General features: G+C 36.5%; 1 protein-coding gene across 1 annotated transcript; it reads left to right on the forward strand.

The window, feature by feature from the left end:
* Window positions 1-551: 551 nt before the first annotated feature.
* Window positions 552-11,778, forward strand: MPZL2 (myelin protein zero like 2). The gene is given in 8 exon segments (XM_028515966.2): window positions 552-834; window positions 1,810-1,937; window positions 1,940-1,994; window positions 2,286-2,311; window positions 2,313-2,496; window positions 6,017-6,164; window positions 9,279-9,354; window positions 10,797-11,778. Coding segments are annotated over 7 exon segments (657 nt in total). The 5' UTR covers window positions 552-782; the 3' UTR covers window positions 9,343-9,354; window positions 10,797-11,778.
* The last annotated feature ends 1,905 nt before the right edge of the window (window positions 11,779-13,683 follow it).

The following is a 13,683-nucleotide window of genomic DNA, read 5'->3' on the forward strand; positions in this document are numbered from 1 at the left end:
CAAACTGTATTGAGATGGTAGGGTAAATAAGCAGGAATATCTTGATTCTTCTTTAAATCCTTCAAAAGTAAAGGCTGATTAAACTTTAAGATTTGTTTTGGTCAGTTTATTTCAGGTGTATCTCAGGGAAAGCTACAAGCTAGAAAAGGCTCAGAAATCCTCATGGTAACATTTGGTTAAAATTAGGGTGTAAACTGTAGGACGTTTTGTCCACAGAGGGTGCTAAGGAATCCTGATTTGAGTTGTGAATCTGGCCCTAGGCTAATATAGCCTTAGGGAGGTGCTTTAGCAAGTTAAATCACTGCAAGTTAGTTTGAACATGCACTTCCCAAGCAAGGCTAAAGCCCGTTTTTTTTTAAAGAGCGTGTCTGGGCTAAGTCCAAAGCAGCATGGGACATTTCAGACTGGCACCACCTCTTCCCGCTGTTTCTGAGGCCATCCAGAGGCCAGAGGCCAGATTAACTAAAAAGTAAAGAGAGGACTGCTGAGTTTGGGACTTTGTGCAGACACGTCCTTAGTGTAGAGAGAGGGCGGGAGGGAGGAAAGGAAGGAGGGAAGGAGGGCGTTGGGAGCTGAGGCCCCACCTTTCATTCCAGCAAACTGCACCAGCCGAGCAGGAATGAGTCACAGACAGACACAGGCGCTCAGATTCCCATAGGTGAGAGACTGACTTCTCTCTCTGGGAAAATTCGGGTGCTCACTCCTTGGGAACGGCCTTGAGAGGGTGTTGGAGCCCTCAGTCTGCCTTGTCTGGTCTCTCCGGTCAGGGCTGGGTTTCCCTCATGTATGGCAAGAGCCTTATGCGTGCTGTGCTTCTTGGCATACAGCTCACAGGTAAGCTCACTGGTGGGCTTCCCTCAGCATTTCCTCCCTCATTGACTATCCTGGAAAGTTAGCTAATTGTCTATTGAATCGCAAGAGGTTTTTTGTTGTTTTGTTTTGTTTTTTGAGCCTGAGCTACACTTGCAGTTCACTTTAGTTTTGAGTTTACAGAAACCAAACTGGTGACTTGTTTTGAGGGAACTGCTTTTGGACAAACAGGTTTAGGTGTGTTTCAGCTGCCAGTGATTCAGGCACAGAGAGGGCTTTCAAATCTCAGATTACAAACCATTCTTTTGTGGCTACTTTCAATCTCTCGCTGCAGGCGGGACTTGGCATTTGGATTTCTGTGTGTGAGTCTTGTATGAGACTCTCAGTGACACTGGGAAGGCCAAAATTGTTAAGGAGAGAGCTCCACTGTGGTTTTGAAACTCCCCCAACATGTGCATTCTAAATGTAAATATCATGGTAAAAAGTGCCATTTGGTATGTTTCAGGAGTTCAGGCAAGCATAAACTCTCTGGGGTTGATTAATTTAATTTCTGCAGAAGAGTAGGAATAGTGCAAAATCCACATAACAAGAAACTTTTCTGGAAAACTTACCTGCTAAAGGACCATTAAACATACAATACAGAATGCTTAACTTGTATACATATGTAATTCATGTTATGATTACATTTTTGTTTCTGCTTTCAATTTTTATTTGCTGACGTTTGTAGTTTTGAAGTGGGCACCGTGAGGCTAGCATATCATACTGTGGAGAAAGTGAGAGCACTTAAAGAAGTTCACTGTGAAATATTTTTAGTTGTTATACAGAAAGGGAGGGTCAAGGTAGTATATAGATAGGCATGCAGACTCTGGATAAAAAGAAAGTATGAGAGCTGGGTCATTTCAGTTGTTTTATGCCCTAAACATTTACTTTGGTTGAGTCAGCAGTTTCTCTTTCTACACACACCCAGGTTAAACCCTTCTTTCCTTTTCTTTATTGCAGCTCTTTGGCCTCTAGCAGCTGTGGAAATTTATACCTCTGGAGTGCATGGAGGCTCGTGTTAATGGGACAGATGATTGTCGGTTTTAAAATGCACTTTATTTCCAGCTTGTGCCACTGTAGTGTATAGCTCCTGACAGTGACTTGGAATTTCCGTCCCCAAGATGGGGGATCTGAGCAGTTTGTAAGTAGATTATTGTCATTTCTAGGTGATCTATGTTAGGAAAACAAGCCGGTCTATTTCTCCTTGCCCTTCCTGCACTTTTTTTTTTTTTTTTTAGCAACAGAGGGTAAAGCTCAGAACAAATTCTTGGGACAGAGACTGACAGAACTGAGACTGAGAGGCCAGTGAAATGGGAAAGAAAGTTCTTGCAACAGAGCTACAGATAGGGCAATGGGCTTGCTGGTGTTTCTTCTGCCTCCACCTCTCACCTCGTTGCCCAGGCACTGAATGATGTTTTCCCAATTCTCCTTTCTAGGTATCTATTATCATGTGGATCCCTTCAAAACCCATGAGTGGACGGTTCAAGGACCGGGTAGTCTGGGATGGGAACCCTGAGCGCTATGATGTCTCTATCATCCTCTGGAAGCTGCAGTTTGATGACAATGGGACATATACCTGCCAGGTGAAGAACCCACCTGATGTTGATGGGCTTGTAGGGGAGATCCGGCTCAGCGTTGTGCAAACTGGTAGGTTACGCAGAGGAAACGGTTTTGGGAAGTGTGAGAGATTGTAGAAAAGAGAGGGGGATCTTTTGTGATGGCTGGAAGAGCAGAGAGGAGGACTAAACCCTTCAAATCTAGAAACCATGGAGGGAAAGTGAAGAATCCTGTGGTAAAAAGAATGGCTTTGTTTGTGGAAAGAAACAGGAAGTAAAGCAAAGGGACCTAGGGAATCTGTTACAAAAATGGCACTGAGATCATAAAAGGGAAAGGAAGCAACTTTCTGATAAAAGGGTAACAATAGGTTTGCCCATTCACTCACTTACTTACACGGTGCTGATTGAGTGCCTCCTCTGTAAGGTACTGTCCAAAGTGCTCGACATTACTCTCATTTAATCCTTATAACCACCCTAAGAGGCCAATACCAATAATGGTAGCTGTTGTTTATTGAGTGTGTTAGGGGCTTTGCATATCTTATTTAATCTTTACATATCATGTCAGGTTACTGTGCTCTTAGTACCTCCCCCCAATTTTACTAAAAGGAAACTGAAGCTAATAGAGGTTAAGTCACTTGTCCAAAGTCATGTAGTTGATAAAAGGAGTCACACAGGACTCAAATCCAGCATCTTTGACTCCAGAATTGTGCTCCAAACTAATGCATTGTTATTGCCCATAGTCTATAAAGGACAACCTGGAAAGCTCTGCCAGATAACAAAGTGCAAAGACCATAAAACTTCAGAGTTATAAATTTGGATCTGTAAATGCTACCATTTACTAGCTGTAAATACATCTTTTTTCTCCCTCTCCAGTAAAGTAAAAGTAATATAGCAAGGATTAATGAGGATAAAATGACATAATGTAAAATTTTCCCAAACTCTGAATTGTATTGAAAATTGTAACAGCTACTATGTATTCAGTGTTTTATTATGTGCAGCACAGCATAGAATAATTTAAATGAATAATTTTATTTTTTATAAGAATGCAAGAAATGGATATTGTTATCTCTGTTTTATACATTGAGGAAACTAACACTTAAAGAAGTTAATTATTACCCCAAAGACACAGCTAAAATAGTGGAGCTGATATTTAAAATTAGCTTTCTCTGGCATGCGCTCTTAACCAACACACAATATTATTACCCTTTAAAGTGGTATGATTTCCTCCATTCATTCTTAGTACTATCCTTCAAAGCCCTATGAACAGAGAGCTGTGACTTTGGAAAAGTGATCTGAGTGTTGAAAGTAATGTCATACCTTCGGGACCTCAGTTTCTTCATCTGAAAAATGAACAGATTAGACAAGAACACATGGTTCTTAAACATGAGATCACTGCTCTTTGAGATCTCATGAAATTCATAGCCTTCCTTCCCCACCACCCCAAAATGTACACACAGAAAATATGACATGGATTTTGTGGGCTTGTGTTCTCCTCTTCCCCCTCCTTCATGGTATCTAGGCTGGGAACCCCTGAACTAGATATTCTCCAATGTCTTTCCTGTTTCTGAGGGTTTTTTTGAAGTTTAAATCTGAAATCAAGCTAAAAGACAGGAGACCCAGGCTTCACAGACTCTAGCTGGTTTAGGGACCTTTACCTCTAGGTTCCCTCTTGCATCATTTACCCACTATACTATATAGTCCTGTGCCACATAATGATGTTTTAATCAACAAAGGACCACATATACAATGGTGGTCTTATAAGATTATAATAGAGCTGAAAAATTGCTATCACTCAGTGATGATGTAGCCATCATTACACCATAGCACATAGGTTGCAAAAAATAAGGCTGTGGTTGAGATGGCAAACAACTTTAACCTGAGTGTGGATAAGGATGACTTTTGGAGGTCCTAGATGTGGTTCCTGAGGAATTGACTAATGAGGTGTTGTTGGAACTGGAACAGCAACACATGGTTGAAGAGGAGGCAAGAGAAAAGGAAACTACAGGAGAAGAATAAGAACCCACAAAAAAATTTACAGTGAAGGTTTAGTGGAAGCTTTTGCAGACCTCAGTAAGCTCCTTAAAAAGCTTAAAAACAGGGACAACACTGAAAGGTTTTCATTAATAGAGAGGAATCTTCATGGCACATTATCTGTATACAAGCAAATTTATGATGAGAAAAAAAACAAACCAAGCAAAATGCCATGGACATATTTCAGAAAAGAGTGATACCTCCTCAAGAAGAGCCTCAGGCAGGTCCTTCAAGAGGCGTTCCAGGAGAAGGCATGGTTGTAGATGACAGCTCTGTGTGTGTTATTGCCCCTGAAGACCTAGTGGGATGTGATGTAGAGGTGGAAAATGGTGATACTGACAATCCTGACTCTGTAGGCATAGGCTAGTGTGTGTTTGTGTCTTAGTTTTTAACAAAAAAGTTTAAAAAGAAAATAAAAATTTAAAAATAGAAAAATGCTTAGATAATAAGAATATACAGAAAGTACTTTTGTACAGCTGTACAATGTGTTTGTGTTTTAAGCTGTCTTATTACAAGAGTTGAAAAGTTAAAAAAATAATGTTTATAAAGTAAAAAAGTTACAGTAAGCTAAGGTTAATTTATTGAAGGAAAATATTTTAAAATAAATTTAGAGTAGTTTAAGTGTCCAGTGTTTATAAAGTCTACTGTGGTGTATAATAATGTCTTAGGCCTTCAATGTTACTCACCGCTCACTCACTGACTCACCTAGAACAACTTCTAATGCTGTGAGATCCATTCATAAGTGCCCCATACAGGTGTACCATTTTTAATCTTTTATACCATATTTTTATTGTACCTCTTGCATGTTTAGACATGTTTTGACACACAAATACTGACCATTGTGTTATAATTATCTACAGGATTCAGTACAGTAATGTGCTTTAGAGGTATGTAGCCTATAAGCAATAGGCTATTCCACAAGCCAAGGAGTGTAGTAGGCTCTTCTATCTAGGTTTGTGTAAGTGTACTCTATGATGTTTGCACAGTGATACAATTGCCTAACAGTGCTTTTTTCAGAATGTATCCCTATTGTTAATGATGGATGGCTGTAGTTACTGACTTACCCTTTCATCTTCCCAGTGGGTATAAGTTCCTTAAAGGTAATGTCTTTTTTTGGCTTGATATTTCCATTAGTGCCTGGAACATGGTAGGCCCTTAATAAATTTGAATAAATGACTGAATGAATGGCAAAGATAGTTAGGGAGACTTTGGGCACTGGATTGATTAGGTCAGCAATAACCTTACACAGCTGGCCCAGTAGTTCTCATAATTTTAGCTTGCATCAGAATCGCCTAAGGATTTGTTAAAACAAATTGCCATCCCCACCTGTCATTCAGTAGGTGTGGGGTGGGGCCTGATAATTTGTGTTTCAAAGTTCTGTTGCTGCTACTCCTAGGACTATAGCCTGAGAACCACTGAAGTAGTCTGCATGACCTTCCTACTGCTACTAGAATTTACAAGGAAACATGTCAGAAGAAAGATTCCATTTAATGATAACAACACATCCTTATTATAGCTTTAGATTTCTCATAATCCTTCTCTTTTATAGAACCCTAACTTGACCTTTTTTCTCCTTACAGTACGCTTCTCTGAGATGTATTTCCTGGCTCTGGCCATTGGCTCCGCCTGCGCATTGATGGTCATAATAGTTATTGTGGTGGTCCTCTTTCAGCATTTCCGGAAAAAACGATGGGCTGAAAGAGCTCATAAAGTGGTGGAGATAAAATCGTAAGGCTGGGCAAATCTTTTTTTAACATGTACACAAATATTCACAGCTTTATTTGTAACAGCCCAAAACTGGAAACAGCACAAATATCCACTGATAGCTGAAAGGATAAAAAACAACTGTGGTATATCCATACAATGGAATAACACCCAATAATACAAATGAACATACTATTGATATATGTAACAAGATGGATTAATCTCAAAATAGTCAAAGTTAATTTAAAAAGCCAGAGGCCCCACTCCCCAGATAGCATATTACATAAAATTTTAGGAAATGCTTGCTGCTGCTTGTGAATCATGAGAAACGAGTTTAGAAAGGACTGGGAGGAAAGAGTGCTAAAGGGACACAAGGAGTCCCTTGTGTTGTTGTTGAACATATTCACTATCTTAATTGTAGTGATAGTTTCTCAGGTACATACACATGCTGAAACATTTCACATTTTGCATTTGTGCAATTTATGGGAAAATCTTTTAATACTCTTGTATGGTGACACTTGCTGTTTTACAATGAGGCTAAATAACGAACAGATAGTCTTTCCTTTGAATAAATCTTATATGAAATAATTCAGATTCCCAGTATGGATAAATTAGGGTGTAAATTAGTAATTTTACAAAAGGATTCTTAATTTTACAGATTTCATTATAGCCTTTCTCTATTATAGAGGATTTGAGATTATTAAAATCTGTTATATTGGATGAGTACAAGATTTATTGGGATGATCATATAGTAAGATATAATGCCTAATCACTAGGGTGTACACCTGAAATTAATATATTGTATAAAAAATTTTAAAAATCTGTTATGTAAACCTTTTTTAGAATACTGCTTACTTTATTTTTACAGAGAGGGGAAAGGAGGGAGGAAGAAAGGGAGAGAAACATTGACACACAAGAGAAACATTGATCAGTTGCCCCTAACTGGGAAACTGGCCTGTAACCCAGGCATGTGCTCTGACTAGGAATTGAACCCATGACCCTTTGATTTGTGGGATGATGCCCAATCCACTGAGCCATACCAGTCATGGCAGAATACTCATTACTTTTATTGTAACACATACATTTCTAAAAATCACTGGCCAGTCAGCAAGGGCACTATGAATCAGTACCTAGGAAAATCAGCTATGTGGAAATAAGGTGCTCAATAAATATTTTTTACAGATAAAATTTATATACTATAAAATTCACTTTTTAAATATTTCAGTTACCACTAGTTCCAGAATATACTCATCACCCCCAAAAGAAACTTGTGCATACCCTTTAGCTGTCACTCGTTATTTTCCCCTCCCACCTGACCCTGACAACAACTAATCTGGTTTGTGTCTTTATGGACTGACCTATTCTGGATATTTCATATAAATGGAATCAGGCCATACATGGCCTTTTTTATCTGGCTTTTTTGACTTAGTATAATGTTTTCAAAGTTCATCCGTGTTATAGCATGTAGTAGTACTCATTACTTTTTATGGCTGCATAATATTCTACTGTATGTATACATCACATTTTGTTTTATTCATTCAATTGATGGACATTTAGATTTTCCCCACTTTTTGGCTATTTTGACTAATGCTGCTATGCACATACATCTATAAGTTCTTGTGTAGGCATATATGTTTTCAATTCTCCTGGGTATATACCTAAAAGTGAAATCACTGGAATATATGGTAACTGTATGTTTACCTTTTTGAAGTATTGTCAGACTGTTTTACAAAACAGCTGTACCATGTTATATCGCCACCAGCAATGTATGATGGTTCCCATTTGTCCATATCATTGACAACACTGTTATTGTCTGTCCTTTTGATTATAGCCATAGTGGGTGTAAAATGGCTTCTCAGTGAGGTTTTGATTTGTTTTCCTAATGACTAATGATGTTGAGCATCCTTCCATGAGTTTATTGGCCATTTGTATATCATTTTGGAGATATATCTATAGATATATCTATTTAAATGTTTTGCCTATTTAAAAATTGGGTTTATTTTAAATAATTAAAAATTATTTTGGAGTATCTAAAAGTGCCTTATTAGATATATGATTTGCAATGATTTTCTCCCATTCTGTGGACTGTCTTTTCACTTTCTTGATAGTGTCCTTTGAAGCACAAAAGTTTAAAATTTTGATGAAGTCCAATTTATCTATTTTTTTTTGTTGCTTCTAATATTGGTGTCATATCTAAGACACCATTGCCTAACCCAAGGTCATGGAGATTTATGCCTATGTTCTTTTTCTAAGAGTTTTATAGTTTTAGGTCTTACATTTAGGTCTTTGATTTATTTTGAGTTAATTTTTGTACATGGTGTAAAGTAGGAATCCAAATTCATTCTTGTGCACAAGTTGCAGTTTTTTTGGTGCTCCCAGTACCATTTGTTTGTTTTCCTTGAGAAATTTTTATTGAAGTAAGTAGAACTGATTTTAAGGAGCCTAATGAACCCATCTCTGAGGTTCTGGTTTAAATTGAACATAATCAATAAAGATGACTTGTAGGTCAACACAAAACTTTTTCTAAAATTTTTCAACTACAGTTTACTTTCTATATTATTTTGTCTTGGTTTCAGGTATACAGCATAGTGGTTAGACAATCATATACTTTACATACTGTTCCCCTTGATATTTCCAGTACCCCACTGGCACCATACATAGCTATAGAAATATTATCGACTATATTCTCTACACTTTACTTTATATCCTCTTGATTATTTTGTGACTGCCAATTTGTATTTAATCCCCTCACCTCTCTCTCCCAGTTCCCCAACCTTCCTCTCCTCAAAACTTTTTCTTTTTTGAATGAGGAGTAGAATTGGAGGTAAGATACTAGTGGTAAATTAAGGTACCTGCTTTAAATCTCTGGGGTCCCCAAAATATACTATTCCCTTCTAAAAATATTCTGAAAAATGTCTGAGTTCAGATACCCAGGGTCATGTTAAGGCATGAGTATTATTAGTTAGATGGCACTAGTGATAGAGCTCTCTGTAAGCTTGGATCTATGGCCAGGTACATGTAATTCTTCCCAAAATATGGGGGGAAATATCTTACCTGAAGCTTTGTAAGAGTTGCCTCCCTTGCTTCCTGTACTGTTCATTTAACATTAGTTCCTGTTTTTTTTTTCTTCTGTTCCAGAAAAGAAGAAGAAAGACTCAACCAAGAAAAAAAGGTTGCCGTTTATTTAGAAGATACAGACTAACTTTCTTAGATGGTGAGGTTCACAAGAGGGTTAATTTCTTTCCCTAGCTTTCTGGCTCATCTCTAATGTAGACTTCCCAGATTATATGATTATTAGGTGTTTCCTATATGAAAATAGAGAAGCTGGATCAGGGAAGTAAAAGTCTATTAGTAATTATGGATGGCTTCCCCTTTGAGAGTGATTTGTACAAAGTTTTAGGAAGCTAGACCCTTAAAACTGAGAGAATTCTGATATTATTTGAGGCTTTGGGGGCTATATTTCTCATCCAGAATCATATATTAACTTTCAACATGTAAATAAATATTTTAAACAAAAGAATTAATATGTTTGTTTTGTTTTATTGTAAATCAGTCATGACATTAAGAGAGTGACTCAATAGATGTGCCTGACATTTTGGCAGAACTATTGTACTATATGGAATGGATTTCAATTCCTCTCATTTAGTTATTGGGACCACAAATACAATTTTAGTAGTGTATAATTTTGTTTTGCCAGTTTTGGGGTTTATTGGGCTTAAAAGGTAGGATGATTTAATTTTTTAATATAATCAGAATTTCTTCTATTCTTTGAAATAGGTCCACTATTATTATTTGCCAAAGAAGTCACCTTTTAATAGCCTAAAACTCCAGTGAAAGACCTTAAGGATTTATAAAATAGAATATGGGGAGAAATGATTCTATTGTAAACCCATGAAAACAAATTTAGCATCAGAGAGATTTTACCAAGGGCTATTTATTTTTAAAATCAAGGCAATTCTTTTAACATGTGAGTCATGGAAAAATAAGATGGTGGCTCTCTTATGTTTAAAGAATTTAATGAACTAACAGAATCAATGCAACGTGTGATCCCTGGCTGGATGAATACTAGTTTGAATAAACTAGTTGTAAAAAAGATTTAGGGGCATAACTGGGAAAGTCTTGAAAAATGTTTGAATATGGGTAATGTGGAATTATGAATTTTTATTAGGTATAATTAGGATATTGTGGTTATACAGAAGAATGTTCCTATTTTTAAAATGCATATTGGAGTATTTAGGGATAAAGTCAGTAATTTGTCAGCTAAAAATATATATTAAGGCAAAATGCTTTAAATTATGTGATGGGTGAATTGCTGCCTTCTCTACTTTTCTCTATGTTTGATTTTGCTTATAATAAAAGGAAGGGAGGAAGGGAGGGACGGAAAGAGAAGAAATGTTTGTATGAATGAGCTATGGATCATCCAATTGTCCACACAAGGCAGTGACTATGAATTAAAGACGCTGACTCTGAGAATAAGGATCAGGAAACTTCTTTTAAAAGTTAGATTAGGGGGAGAATAAATATGTTTAATAAATGAATATGTGTTCTCATACACAATGAATAATAGATCTAATGATATGTATGTAATTCATAATGCTAGGTATTTCTAATGCACTCTGCCCAAATGCATTATCCATTTAAACTTTTGTATTTCAGGAGGCTGAAGATTTCCAAGAACCACAACCCTGGGATAAGTTGAAGTTGATGGAAGCTTTTCTTTGTCTTTTTTTGGTTGTGACCCGTCTTCCAACCAGCTCTACAGTACATATCCACCTAGACAAGCAATACCCCTCTGGAGCCAGCACAGGGCCACTAGGGAGCAGATACCTCCAGACTCATATCCAGGCTTATTACTAAGGATTTATTTAATTTTAGAGTGCAAACAATTCAAATTAGCTTTTGTATATTACGAAGCAACATTTTTGCCCTTAAATACTGCTTTGTAGATTATGACTTCTATATACACATACTGGCAGCAAATGGGATAAAAGCCAATTTGTCTATCATGATATTTTCTTTTCCATATTAGTTTCTTTAGAACAGCACTTTTGCTACTAAATTTAATGTGTTTACTTTTTCCTCCTCACATTCTCAATTAAAAGTGAGCTATTTCTCCCAGCTGTTTGTGATTAACAGAAAATCTTGTGTTTAAACTGTTAAAGAACAGTTTGATTTTTATGGCTGTCCTTAAACCTGAGACAAATCTTGTATTGAATTTTAGTATCCTAGATGATATTTTCTTTTTTTTGGTCAGTTGATCTAAGGTATACCACAGAGCCAGTACAAATCACAGAGTAACTAACAAGAGGTTACCTATATGTTAATAGATTGACAAATGCCACCCTCAGGATGAACTGCTTGTCACCTTTTTTTCTGTACTGCACAATGCAGGTCTTTTTTGAGCAGTGAATGACTGCTTAGCTTACTGTGTCCTCCCTGTTTCCCCCTGCCCCATTTACATTATCTATCACAAAAAAGCAAAGTCTATGCTCATTAATTTGTAGGCTGGAATCATTAAGCAGTTTAAATAGAATTCTGGAATAGTATCTTATAACTTTAAGAACTTAGGGCTGGTGAAAAACAATCAACCCTAAATGATAATAATTTTGTCCAGTGTTATACAGAGCTCTGAGGCTTGGAAGAGATATTTAAACTTTTTCCTTTTTCTTTTTAATTTGCTTGTTTGGGGAGAGAATTTGGAATGGGGCAAAGAAATACCAAAACTAACAGAATGAAATGAACTTTATTCTTTTTTCCTGAAATGAACTTTATTCTTTTTTTCCCGTGTATCAGTAGATAAAGGACACTTTGTAAGTGGGCTCTGAAAAGAGCTTTTTTAAAAAAACGTTTATTTATTTATTTATTTATTTATTTAATTTATATTTAGAGAGAAGGGAAGGGAAGGAGAAAGAGAGGGAGAGAAACATCAATGTGTGGTTGCCTCTCATGCACCCCCTACTTGGGACCTGGCCCGCAACCCAGGCATGTGCCCTGACTGGCAATCCAGCAGGTGACCCTTTGATTCACAGGCCTGAGCTCAATCCACTGAGCTACACCACAGGGTGAAAAGAGCTTTTTAAAAAGGGTCTAGTTTCCTGGTTCCTTTTCAAACATAAGCTATACCAGAATTTATTCAAAGGACAGAAAACATATAAAAGTTTAGGCCTCCCAAAAATCTTTACAACATGATATTCTCAGCTTTCACTGACTGAGCTGAAGATGTATCTTTTTACGAACTGGAATTTTCAAATTTAAAGATGTTGAACTTTCATATTTTTTCTGGTAGTTTAAAAAATTGGCATAATTAACAGACAAACCTTAATTCTCAAATACATTCCATATATGTCTTGTTTTGCATATTACACTGTTTAAAGAAATAAAGTTTCAATACCCAGTTTTGAAACAAAAAATTAACTTTCAGGTCTATATTACTTTCCATTCACATTTTCTATTTTTCTCCATAATTTACCCTTTCAAAATATAAAAACTGGATATTTCTTCAAACAGATGGCTTGGATAATGTTCCATAAATATAGTGAAGAAGTAGTTAAAAACTCATGGAATGCCTTTCCTGAAAAATTTAATAGCTGTGTCTTTGTTAAAATACTCAATGATTAATAATTGCTCTTTTGTTCAGTGTCTTCTTCCTAAAGAGAAATTCTGTACTGTAATTTATAATTTTATTTTAATTTTTCAAAAATATTTTATTTATTTATTTTTAGCAAGGGGAAGGGAGGGAAAAAGGGAGAGAAACATCAGTGTGTGGTTGCCTCTCGCTGGCCTCTTACTGGGGACCTGGCCCACAACCCAGGTATGTGCCCTGACTGGGAATCAAACCAGTGACCCTTTGATTTATAGGCCAGCACTCAACCCACTGAGCCATACCAGCCAGGGCTGTAATTTATAATATTAGTGTGCCTTAAACATTTATGTAAATACCTTTAGCAATAAAGAAATTAATAGTTACAAAACTTGCTTTATCTACAAATCTAAATTTTACATAGCAGGTAACAGAAAATGGATAGGTGCATATTTTTATCATCACCAAAAACTCTTCTCACCAGCAGCCTGGAAGTCAATAAAGGATAGAATTAATTTCTACTGGATAAATAAACCTATACGGAGTTTCACAGAATTTTCACTTTGCTTTGGATAACTCAGAATCTGGTACAACATACTACTTAGTTGGGAATTCTTTCAAAGGAACAGTATCATCTATTCCACTTGGTACTCTTATAATACCTTCTTAATGGTGAAAACTACCTGCTTTCAAATCTAGTAAAGGAATGGGAATTAAAAAATGGCAAATTAAAACTTTCTCAAAAGCTGAAGCAGAATTTTGTTTCCCTCTTATTTTCAGTAAATATACAGAGATTCCAGGTTCAATAATAATTAAAGCAGGGTATCATTCCTTTTTCAGAAGCATGACACCATTTCTTAATTTCAACCATCGTGAAAACATTACTTTCTCAGTTTTCCAAGTAAACGCTATACAAATACCAGTTTCCTTTCCCCTCCATTACATGTTGTAATGATTATATCA

Source organism: Phyllostomus discolor, chromosome 6 (genome assembly GCF_004126475.2).
Source record: "Phyllostomus discolor isolate MPI-MPIP mPhyDis1 chromosome 6, mPhyDis1.pri.v3, whole genome shotgun sequence".
In the NCBI taxonomy this organism is placed as follows: Eukaryota; Metazoa; Chordata; class Mammalia; order Chiroptera; family Phyllostomidae; genus Phyllostomus; species Phyllostomus discolor.